This window comes from Marmota monax, unplaced genomic scaffold (assembly GCF_021218885.2).
Source record: "Marmota monax isolate L192 unplaced genomic scaffold, Marmota_monax_Labrador192_F-V1.1 WCK01_AAM20220418_F8-fsc00002, whole genome shotgun sequence".
Classification (NCBI taxonomy): Eukaryota; Metazoa; Chordata; class Mammalia; order Rodentia; family Sciuridae; genus Marmota; species Marmota monax.
In genome coordinates this window covers 11,983,597-11,995,658 of record NW_026693571.1, presented here as the reverse complement: position 1 = coordinate 11,995,658, position 12,062 = coordinate 11,983,597, and the positions used below count along the sequence as shown (strand labels likewise).

At 34.4% G+C, this 12,062-nt stretch overlaps 1 protein-coding gene across 4 annotated transcripts in view; it reads left to right on the top strand.

Moving 5' to 3' along the window:
- Npnt (nephronectin) overlaps positions 1-12,062 on the top strand; it is a 69,646-nt gene that overhangs the window by 26,689 nt on the left and 30,895 nt on the right. For 2 of the 4 annotated variants that reach the window (XM_046459203.2, XM_046459204.2), the window contains 3 exons: positions 2,564-2,656; positions 6,716-6,808; positions 11,540-11,659. In XM_046459203.2, the coding sequence (XP_046315159.1) occupies positions 2,564-2,656; positions 6,716-6,808; positions 11,540-11,659 (306 nt within the window). The remainder of the gene's footprint in view (positions 1-2,563; positions 2,657-6,715; positions 6,809-11,539; positions 11,660-12,062) is intronic. The other 2 variants (XM_046459205.2, XM_046459206.2) reach the window with 1 other exon arrangement.

Sequence of the window (12,062 nt, the reverse complement as noted above, 5' to 3'; positions counted from 1 at the left end):
AGCATTTCATAACATGCCCTCTTCTAAATTAAGTTCTTCCTATTTTTAAGTGACATTTTCTAAACTACTTTTTTATGTTCTTAGAAATATTTTCAAATTCCAGTTATTCTAAGGGGTTACTACTTTGATTTGCATCTAATGATTTCAGGTGTTTCTTTTATTTAAAAAAAAATATGGCATTCTGTGTGCTCTCAGTGATATTCAGTTATTGGGTTGTATTCGTATACAAGCATTAAAATATATGGAATATTCTTTTCTTTAAATATTATATTTTTTTCCAGACTTGCATTTACATACAGAATGGCTTGTTCCTAGGACTTGTTTTAAAAGATGTGCATAGTAAAAACCACCTATCGTGTATAATTCACTGAGAGTTATATCGGAAGTTTCTCTCAGACGGTTTCTTCTCACAGATCTAAACAAAATTGTCTCCAGGGCTGGGGTTGTAGCTCAGTGGTATGCATGAGAGGCACTGGGTTCTATCCTCAGCACCACATAAAAATAAATAAAATAAAATAAAGATATTGTGTCCATCTATAGCTTAAAAATATTTTTAAAAAATGTTTCCATTTGAATTTAAGGCAGTAAACTAAAATCAGATTTAAAGAGTTTTTTCAGTCTATTTCTCTACCACTTACACTCTGCTCATCCTCTTTCTGCCAGATTTTTTAATTAAATACCTCCTGAGCAGCACTGTCTAAGGATTGGTAACGGTACAGGGTCAAATTAGAGAAACAAATAATAGGAAAGGCCTGAGAATAAAATTAGCTGATGCACCCGTGGGATGCCAAGTGAGGGAAGGGTGAGTGAGAGGTGAGTAAGGAGATGTAGAAAACAACCAAAACAGTATGCACATCAGTTTTGCAGAAGTTTTAAAGGAAATGGTGCTTGGGAATTGTCAGAAAGGAAACTGGGAGCCCATCCCAGAATGGAGAATGGCAGGAACCAATATGGGAAGGAAAAGATGTCAAGGGGCTTAAAAACTCAGGGCCCTCGTTGACTCCATTTCCCCAGGTCTTCAAGGTCCATCTGCTCCTCACGCAGTGGCTGCTGAAGCTGAGTCTTTTCCTGTCACTGACACAACCTGTGCCTTCCTCGCGTCAGAGCTGAGTGATTGGTCATGTGCTTTCTCTGCCATCACACCTATCCATCCCGGTCTACGTGCTGATAGTGCTAGTATCCCAGGAGCTTTCATTTCTACCCACTAATTGTCCCAATGATGACAAACACTCAGAAAGTTTTCATTTCCTCAAATAGTATATATTCCTCAGTCTGAAATTTAAGGAAAACCGTCATCTGACACCACTCTTTATGATTGCTTCTCACGCTCCCACCAGCATTTACCCATCTTGTTATCTTCACAAGCCCCTGAGTGACCTCTAACTAACCTGTGGTCTACTTTGCTATGTAATTCTCTTCTCCCTTTTATGTCTCTGCGCTGTAAGAACCAACACAAGTCTTTTCTATGTGATGATTTATTTACATATTTTATATGTGCTATCCATTTTGCTCATAAATTATATGTTGAATTAAAAACATGTAATTGTTTTGTCCCTTCATCTAGATTGTAGGCTCCTTGGAACCAGTAACCATGCCATATAATTATTATTTATCTATTGTAGTATCTGGCATAGCATCGCGGGTACATTCTGGTGCAGAGTTTCTTAATACTGGCACCATGACATTTTGGGTTGGAATTTTTTTGCAGGGGTGGGTTGTCTCCATTGTAGGATAGTTAGCAGTATTCCTGTTCTCTACCTACTAGATGCCAATAGCATCCCTTCTCCATTGTAATAGCCCAAAATATCTCCAGACCTTGTCAAATGTTCCTAAGGGGAAAAAGTTCCCTAGTTGAGAATTGCTGGCATACAATAAATTCCTGTGAGATTATGAGAAGACTTCAGTATAGCATTTTGAGGTCTTGAGGGAAGAGGGACACAGTAGATAGAAGAGAGTAAACGTTAAACTGAGAACTTTCTATTTCCTATGGTTTAGCCATAAAAGGCCATTATAAATGGAAGAGGAATTGTAATGAACCTTAGGGGTAAGAAGATTAAGATGATGGAAATATCTTTAAATCAAAGAACCAAAATATATTGTTTTAATTTATGTTTTATCTTGGATCGTTTCATACTTAGTATATCATTTCTAATAAAATAAGCATTTATTATTTAATTGGAAATTTATCTGGATCTCATATATACCCAGTATTTTCAGACTGAGAACTAAGTTTAAGTATGTTTGAGAGAATGAGTTTGAAATTGTTAAAAGTTATTTTAAAGTTATAGCTGTTGACAAACATCAGTATATGATTATACAGTTTTACCTTTGTAAAACTGAGTATTGTCCTAAAGTTTAGAAAAATTTCCAGCTTCAAGTGATACACACACACACACACACACACACACACAGGTTTTACGGTAAAACAATGATTTTGTCTCTTTCTGCCACTTTGTTGTACGTTCTTAGTTTTTTTCTTTTATTTTCAAACTAGTCCATGACATTAATGCTGTATAGTTGGTGTATTGCTGAACTAGCAATAATGCATGACCTCTTTTTACAGCTGTGTGCCAGCCACAGTGCAAACATGGTGAGTGTATTGGGCCTAACAAGTGCAAGTGCCACCCTGGATATGCTGGAAAAACCTGCAATCAAGGTAGGAAAACAGACCAAAGCAATATGCCATCTCTATTCCTGACAAATTAAAAATTTTAAATTCTCATCCCAAACTAGTTTCCATATCAATTTTTCCCCAAATGTGTGAGCTGCCATTTTGCTGGCAGATTTTTTAAAAAGTTAAGAAAAGGTAAATCTAATAAACTTGATTTTCTCAAAATACAATTAAATAAATTATATCCCCTTATTTTTATTCTCTCATATTTATTAAAATTTTTTTTTGAAGAACATCACTGCATCAGTAGTATGGTTAGATGCCTTACCTTCTGGTGCTTCTACTAACTAGTTAGGAAGATCATTAACCTCCTCAGATCCCAGTTACTGCTTCTCTTTAATACCAGAAACCAGGTAGGGCACTGGACTTAAAATTTGGAAGCTCCTTCCAACTGTGAACCCTCTGATTCTGTGTTTTAAGTCTCCCTTAAATTGTTGGCTCATTTTAAATGCTCCTTTGAGAAATAAAAATGTGGATTAGTTTGCAAGTGATTTAAAAATCGGCATCATTTGCTTATAAAAATAAACATTTATTTATCTACAGTGTCTCAAATACTTTATATTAATTATCTATTTCCATTCTTATAAGTACATTAAGAAGTGGAATGCTACTTATTATAATTAAGTTATAAATAATAACATACATTTTTATTCCACTTTTCATTTGAAGTTCAGAGATATTGTCTTTCCCTAGTTCACAAAATTAGTTGGTTAAAAATAAAAGATAGTATATCAAGCCAGAGCTATTGTTTTATATAATTCCTATCCTTCCTACTATATTAGTTTTGGATGAAGAAAATATAACTGGAAGTGTTATCCTCTGACTCTGCCTAATAAGGCTTGGACAAGGCTTGTCTTCCTAATTAATTTTAGCAAAAATTTCTAAATGTTAGGAATTTAAAATCTAGAAATAAAGAAATGTTCACCTTAGATTTCACTAAAAAGATAAACAAGTCAAGTTTTCTTATTTCTTAGTGTAATACTCTATTATCTTAAATGTCAAATAAAATAATGATGGGGGTGGGAGTGGTGGGGTCAGGTGTAACTATCCCATGGGTATTTATTTGACTTTATCTTATACAGAAATGATATTATTCAGTATCTGATACTTGTTCCAGGATACTCCTTGCAGTGTCATGTCAATCATGATTTATAGACATAGTTTCTACAACCATGTAGAACAATGATATTTTAAAATATATGCAATTATTCATCAGATGAAATGCATCACGTCCCAAACATACTTGGCTCTTTTTGAAATAACTGGTGTTTTTATTATCTCAGTTACTCTAAAAGTGAGTTTGATTTAAAAAAGTTTGTTTGATTTTCCTTCCCTAGCGTAAGTTCACAAGTAGCAGCATGTTAGGTTCTGGTTTTTGAGTTATCAGTATTCATCTTGGAATGCCAGTCTATTTCTTTTTTAAAAATGGTAAACATAAACTCTCAGAGGTTTTATTAATATGTCAACACTATAAAACTTTATTGTCCCCATATCAGGAAGACTATTAAAAGAAGCCACTTTTGAGATTGCAGAGAAGTTTATTTAAATTTATTTGCAGGAGCTATAGTAACTTTAATTATTCAAAGACACTAAATCTATTATTGGACAAGGCTCCATCACTGGACATCTCTTATCTTCAATAAACCAATTTACCTTGTGTGCTTTTTTCCTATAGCACACTTATTTTCCCTCAAGAAAATTGGAAATACACCAAGTTAAAATCTTGCCTCCCCAAACCATATTCCTTAGGGAGAAGAAGATTTTATTAGTACCAAAATGGGATTTACACCTGCAAAAATAGCACTGACACTTAAAATGTCACTTCAGGTCTAATCTTGAAAACAAAACCCCAGCTTGGAGTAAACTCATATGTTCATATGTTCTTACTTTGTTCTCCTTACAAAAAAAAAAAAAAAAAAGCAATTGTAGCACATTCCTGATGCAAAAGGTTTATGCTACTTGAGAGAGGAAACCCTTTGTGGTGTCTCTGATTTCTGGATTCCATAAAACTATTATTAAGGTGACTTGCACATGCAAAGATTACATTAAATTTGTTAAATGAATGATTGATTCATATAAGGGTTCTCAGTCCTAAATACCACAGGAACTTCAAAGGGTTCCATAGAGTTTGTGATACAAAAACTTAGATAGTCTCTGAGTCGGTGGACTGAGAGCCCTGCCAGGTTGAGAGAGGCTACTGTGAACAACCTGGTAAGTGTGAGAGCTGCCTAGAGACCCCATGGAACCTGAAGAGCAAACTGGCTGTACCTGCTGTATGAGAAATTAACTTAGACTGTTTTTATCTAGGATCACACATTTTAATAAAGTAAAAAATATGCCTCAGAGATATAGGAAATCAAACATTTCTTTTTTCTCAAGAGGAGAAATGTCAAAAAGAAATAAATTTGAAATAGTTCCATAGAACTAGAAATTTAGTTACTGATTAAAAGTAGGCTTTGATACAAGGCACGTATTTGCTAAGAATTTTGCTCTGAGTAATATATTTTAATAAATAACCCCTTGGAAACTTGTTTGACAGAGTAAACAGCTTATATAAATGACAAGTGCTTAACCAGTGCTTTTAGAGCTGCCTGGGGAACAACTAGAATTGCAGGGCAAGTTGCTCTGCGGAACTGGCTTAATTTTATAACCTTGTCACAGGCTTAGACTATTGTTGGTGGCTTGCTCTTCCTTCCAAGTTATTTTCTCCATTTGCTGTACCAAGATCAGATATAGAATCATAGTTTTGGACTGATCATTAGCATACTTGATAAGGCACATGATACCTTTCATAGTAGATGAAATTCGAACCCAAATTCTAATAAGATTTTCTTTGATCATTTGCTTCCTGACCCTTACATTCTCTAATAATTTTATTCATGATTATTTTTCCTTTCCTTGAGTATTAGTACCCCTACAAATCCCCTTGCCCCCAGCTAAGAAATAATAATAATATATATAATAATATTTTTATATCTTTCCCATTGGGGAATTATTGTTAGCATGTACATATAGCATTCATATTTTTAGAAATAAAAGATGTTCTTTTGAATTTATAGTGTGCTTGATAATGATTTCAGAACAATTTATAAATATCAATTACTAATGTTTTGGCATGGGTTTTGTTTCAGATGTTGAATTCCACATCCCAAGAAAGATCAATATTTCATAGTATATAATTAAATATTAATAAATATTAAATACTGGTTTACAAGTTATATCTCTATTTTTTCACTTAGCACAACAATCTAAGTACTGTAACCCTAGTATTACAGTGGTTACCTCGATCCTCACTTTTGGAAAGGTGTGTGGTTTCAACCCCAGAAACCAAGGTTCATTTGATTTGGAAGTTTAAATGGCTGTTAAAATAGAATGTGTTTTTCTTTTTGATTCTCTATCAGAGTCTCTTCTGTCTTATGTCTTGGTAAGCTAATAATGGCAACAGTTAACATTTTTTACATAAAGCTTCTAATGTGTGTTCTAACTAAATGTGACCTACATGTGACATAAGTTTTTACTTTTGAATGAAAATAGTGGTGATCAAGCTATTATTTAAATAGGATCATTATGCAAAACATAAATTCATGCATAATTTTAGGATATTTAAGCCATTGCTAAACAACATCACAATATAGGAAAAAATAAATCTTAAGTTGGCCATTTAAGTCTTTAATGTCCTTAACTAGAGCCAGTGAATTGTAATCAATATAATTTGTGTTGTTTCTCCCTTCTGTTGATGACTAACATGGTGGTTTTAAAAATGATCACTTTTTTGCTGTTGTTTTTTTAAATGGTAAGAGAATGATGGGTTATTAATTTATAATGTGTTTATTATTCTTGATGATGGTCATCAAGTTTTAGGAAAATTAAAATTAAAGGGGAAGGAGAACTAGGAACTATTTGTTTCTGGTAAAGTATCTAAAGAGTTCTTTTTAAGTTCCACCAACTTTATGTACTTATTTAATATATACTTGTAAAGATTTTAGGGTTTAAAAATGACATCAGTTCAAAGTTGACTCTTATTACCTTCTTCCTGGTGTGAAGATGAGCACTTCTACCCAACTCCTCTTGATCAAGGCAGTGAACAACCTCTTTTTCAACCCCTGGATCATCAAGCCACAAGTTTACCTGCAAGGGGTGAGCGTGCATTGTCTCAGGTGGTCTGCTCCTCCCACCTGCACAGCTTCCTGCAGTTATGTCACTTCTTGCAAAAGTTCTGAAGACTAGCACAGAAGTGCCCAGCCTTCAGCCTGAGCATGTGAAGCAAACAGCAGGAACTATCACCTGGTGCCGATTCTCTGTGCCCTGAAAAGCATGGAGCCTTCACTGTCCTTTTACTATATCATTGCTTTTCCTCTTCTCTGGGTTTTGAAATGTTTTCCCAAAATCAGAGAGCAAGATAAGTTTTGTTTTCATATGTAGGCAAAGTCAGGAATTCCAGAGTAACCGAGATTGGGGTTTTGATGTCTTTGCCAGGTAGATTTTAGAAGTGATTAAGTCCTCTTCCCCACCACCATCTATTTGATGTGTAGAATTTAAGGTTACCTAGAAATCAAGCCATATATTTGCTTCTTTCTTTCAGTGCACATTTTGTAATATCAGAAAGCCTAAGTTCTGGTTCCCATAAGCTCTTCCATTGTGAGTAAGACATTTAATGTGTCTGGGTCTTAGCAAACCAATCAGTAATGGGGAAGACAGTAATTCCTGTCTTATTTGCCTACAGGGTTGTTATGAGAATAGGAACACCAAAAATATTAATGTCTACATTGTGCAAGAAAGTTTTATAGAAAAATAAGGTAGTAGAATAATTTTACAGTTCTTCTGCAAGATTTTATTCTGTACCCACTCATAGATTTAGGAACTTAGAATAACTGAATTAACATAGTTTACAATAATTATTGTCTCTATTAATAGGGAACTTGATACATTTTCATATCTTCTGCACAAAGAAAGACAATGTGATCAGTTTCAGAGTTATTTATAATTTAAAGAACTAATGATATGGCAGGTGATATATTAACATCTGTTTTCCAGTGACCTCCACTTTAGTCCAAGTTTAAAAGCTCAAATTTCTGAAACATCACCCATTGTAAGCATCAAAGGTGAGGAGAGTCCAAATGCATTAAAATGAATGAAAGCTTTTTGTCTTTTAAAACTCCATTGGGAGCCGGGCCCACACACACCTATAATCTCAACGGCTTAGGAGGCTGAGGCAGAAGCATCGTGAGATCAAAGGCAGCCCCAGCAAAAGTGAGGCACTAAGCAACTCAGTGAGACTCTTGTCTCTAAATCAAATATAAAATAGGGCTAGGGATGTGGCTCAGTGGTCAAGTGCCCCTGAGTTCAATCCCCCCGGTACCAAACAACAAGAACAACAACAACAACAAAAACACAAAAACTCCATTGGGTTATCTTATTCAGTGAAATCACTTCCCATTTTTTTCAAACTATTTTTTCAATGTCTGCATGCTAATAAAATTTCTGATTCTTTTTTTTCCTGAAGTGTAATAATAATGCTATGCAGCTTGCATTTCTGTTCTGGACCAGTCACCTTCTCTCTCCCCTTTTCTCCCACCCAAGCTCCTGAATCTACCAACCTGCTTAAATGTACTCCTGATGGTAATGCTCTTTGAGAATATTTAAAATATTTAAACATAAGTGGTTTAATTGTAAAATTCTATCTTTTAGCATAAGATAGGTTCTTTATAGAATTAATTACATTATATATTTTAATTAATTATGTTATATATTTTCCCTGATAATTTATATTATAAACTTCAATAGAAAGAGCAAGATTAAAGTAAATTTAAAATGAAAACAATGAAGTTTTATTTCTTAGGTTCTCATCAATTTTTTATAACTTTATTTATTTATTTTTATGTTGTGATGAAGATCAAACTCAGGGCCATACATATGCTAGGCAAGCACTGTACCACTGAGCCACAACCCCAACCCTCTCTTATCAACTTTCAAGATTTATCTGGGATGGTGTGGATCAAGGAGAATTATCATGGTTCTACTTATTATTAAGGACATTTTCCCTTATATAGAAATGTCATTTTGTAGTTTCTCACTTAGTATGACAACAATACAAACCTTACTTGGTCTATAATCCAATATATCATGATAATGAATATTTATTAGAAGTAGCACATATTAACTCAATTTTATGGTTTTAGGTCATTAAGAAAATAAGGTAACATAATCATAGAATAGAAACCCTCAAGTAATTGAGGAAAAAGAGGTTCCTCACCAGGACCCCAAATGCATTTAATCTTTTGAAGCTCCCTACTTCAGCAAAATGTGATATTTGACAGTATTGATTAACACAGTTTACTGTGGAATCCTGTTTATAATGCTTGCAGAAGTACTGGTAAGGGTCATTGTGAAGTTTTTAGGAGACACCTGACTGCGGCAGATGGTGCAATGATGACAGGCATTGGGGATATTTACACCAGCCATCTGTCAGGGAACATCATCTCATCCCCCAACAGCTGTTAAGAATAGAATTTTCTCAAATTGCTTTCCATGTATTTTGATACTTACGTGCCAATTTACTAACAGGTAAAATAGCCAATGAATGTTTCTGCATTTACCCATGGAATATTGCATGTTTTCTTCCTTTTCCAAAATATTTCATAAAATGATTCCCAGATTTTTAAAAATTATGACAGTTTATTGGTTTTTATTTCTTTTTAGTTTCATTATTCCTAACCTCAAAATGCTTTTCTCATAGGAAAGGTAAGATAAATTTAGATTAAAGCCAGACCACCAGTAGCCCCAGTCTGGACTATGAAGATTTCCACAGCAATCCAAAGGGGCCCACTACTGGCCAACACCAGAGCCATGTTGTGGAACAGCTGCCCCAACTGGGCTTCAGTGTTAGTCCAAGGGTCCAGTGTCTGAAGAGGTTCCATTAGCATAAATCCTCCTGGTTTATGCTGGAGTTATAAACACCTGACCAATCTCCATGAGGAGCCCCCAGAAGTATCTACGGCTTTCTAAAAATAAAGCTAGGGATTCTTAAATGACACATTTTTGTCCATTAATATCCTTCTCTTGAGACACATTATTCAGTTATACTTTATTGTTTTATTGTACTGTTTTGTTATGTTTTTGTTTAGCTCAGAAAAATATTTAAAACACAAAGCTTTTCTCTTATAATGTATTACAAGTTAAATACTACTTCCTATAAACTTAGTCAGGGAATTATCAAAGCCAGGTGTGACTTGGTAGGACATATTAGGAATGTACTTGACTCCTTTTAAAAATGAGGAAAGTTTCCCTGACTCAATTTTTGAATAAATAGTGAAATACAAAGTAGAATATAGGAAAGGGAGAGAATTTCTCAGTCGTTCCTCCCTGATTATTATTTCATTTAACAAAGAGAATAATCAACTTTTTTGACACTGGAATCTGCAAAGTATCTTCTATGAGGAATATTTTTTAATGTTTAAAATGTGATTCTGTTTTGAAAACCTTTGACTGGGCAAAAGACAATAAAGTAGGAAATTGAAGAAAGCACAGGAAAGAACAAAAGTATTTGATTTATTTATTTAACCTTTCCAGTCTTTGCCCAGCTGGGGACTTGCTTACATTTTTGTTAAGGGTAGAAAAAAGACTAAGTTGGAAAGTCAATAAGACATGAAAATACTCTTAGATATAATAATTCTTTGGTGGTTTAAAATATAATGTTACTTGGTGGTTACTTAAGTGGAATATACAGATTTCTAATAGAGGGGCCAGTCAGATTTAACTTTCATTAGATTTGAAAACAACTCTGCAACTAGTTATGCTATCCATATTTCTTATTCAGTGACATGGGTTAATAGATAATTAAATTATGCTAATGAGGTACTTAGCTGGTTATTCCAGACAAAATAAACATGAGGTCACATTTCTTTTTAATGAAGTCTATATTATGGGCATTACTATTTCAATGTTTATATTTCATTATGAGTTTTATGTTCACTTGAGGCAGTGTTCAACTTGAGTTGGAAAATTTTCATAATGTGGAATTCATTAATTCATTTCATATAGATATTTAAGCCAATAAACATAAAATACATAATGATAGTCCATTATGTTTTATCCATTAGTATTTCCATATGCCCTTCTTAATGGCCAAATGAATGAAAATATGTTGGAGGTATTTTTAAAAGTTTATTTTGTGACTTGAATGCATTACTAAAGTAGGAAACTCAATTTTCTTCTTAAATCTAAGATCAGTACATAATCTACAAAATTGAATGGGAGAAACTACAATAATGGTCACTCTAATTCATATAGTTCTTATTCTCTGAAAATATAGCTAACCTGTGGAAAGGTCAAAGAAGTTTAATGTTTTAAAATTCATGTACTTTTCTGTAAAGTAAAATGCTCATGTAGTGCCTTCTTTAAAACAGAGAAAAGAAGACATTGAAAGAGTAGGGTCACATCATGGCATGTGACTCTAGTAGGAACACAGGTATTTTGAACAGATTGGCAGTCAGTATAGGTGATAGAGCCCCACAAGAGGAGATGAGTCACTAGAGCCCCCCAGGAGGAGGTGAGTTGATAGAGTTTGTCCCAGCAGAAGGTGAGTATTCTGCACTTTCTGGGGATGATAAGCAGACACAGGTTGGGGGAGATTCCTCATAACTGTCCTTTATGAACAGAGATCTACATCAGTCATGGCGACTCCTGGTCACACCAGGGTAATGTTCAAATGAAGACTGCATGAATAGGCTTTATCTCTTACATAAAGGAAGATGGCCATATTTTGAGTCACTTTTCTGTTTCATCCTTCAATACTGAAATGCATTTTAAATGTTTTACACTAGTTCTGAGGTTTTGTGATTTTTCTGCTTGAACTCACATTCTTTGCAGATCTAAACGAGTGTGGCCTGAAGCCTCGGCCCTGTAAGCACAGGTGCATGAACACTTTCGGCAGCTACAAGTGCTACTGTCTCAATGGATATATGCTTATGCCGGATGGGTCCTGCTCAAGTATGTCAAGAATCTTAACTGTTTTATAAGTGCTTTGGGCTTGATATCTGACATGCTCTGATAGCATGCCTTTGCAAATGTGGCCCTCTAGGGCCCTCCTGAACAGGACATGTGCATGTGTTGATATGTCTGTCTGAGGAATGAAAATCAAAATAAGAGATGCCCATTTTATTTTATTGGTACTAGAGATTGAACCCAGGGACACTTAACCACTGAGCCACATCCCCACCCTTTTATTTTGAGATAAGATCTTGTTTTACCCATTTTAGATGTATAATGTTGTTTACTATGGGTGCCAATATTAAGTTGATTTGAAAATGGTATTTAGAGCAAAAATCACAAAACTGAAGATGTTTCCTAATGTTTTTTTCTAATATGTTGAACTCTAACTTTTACCTGGGTC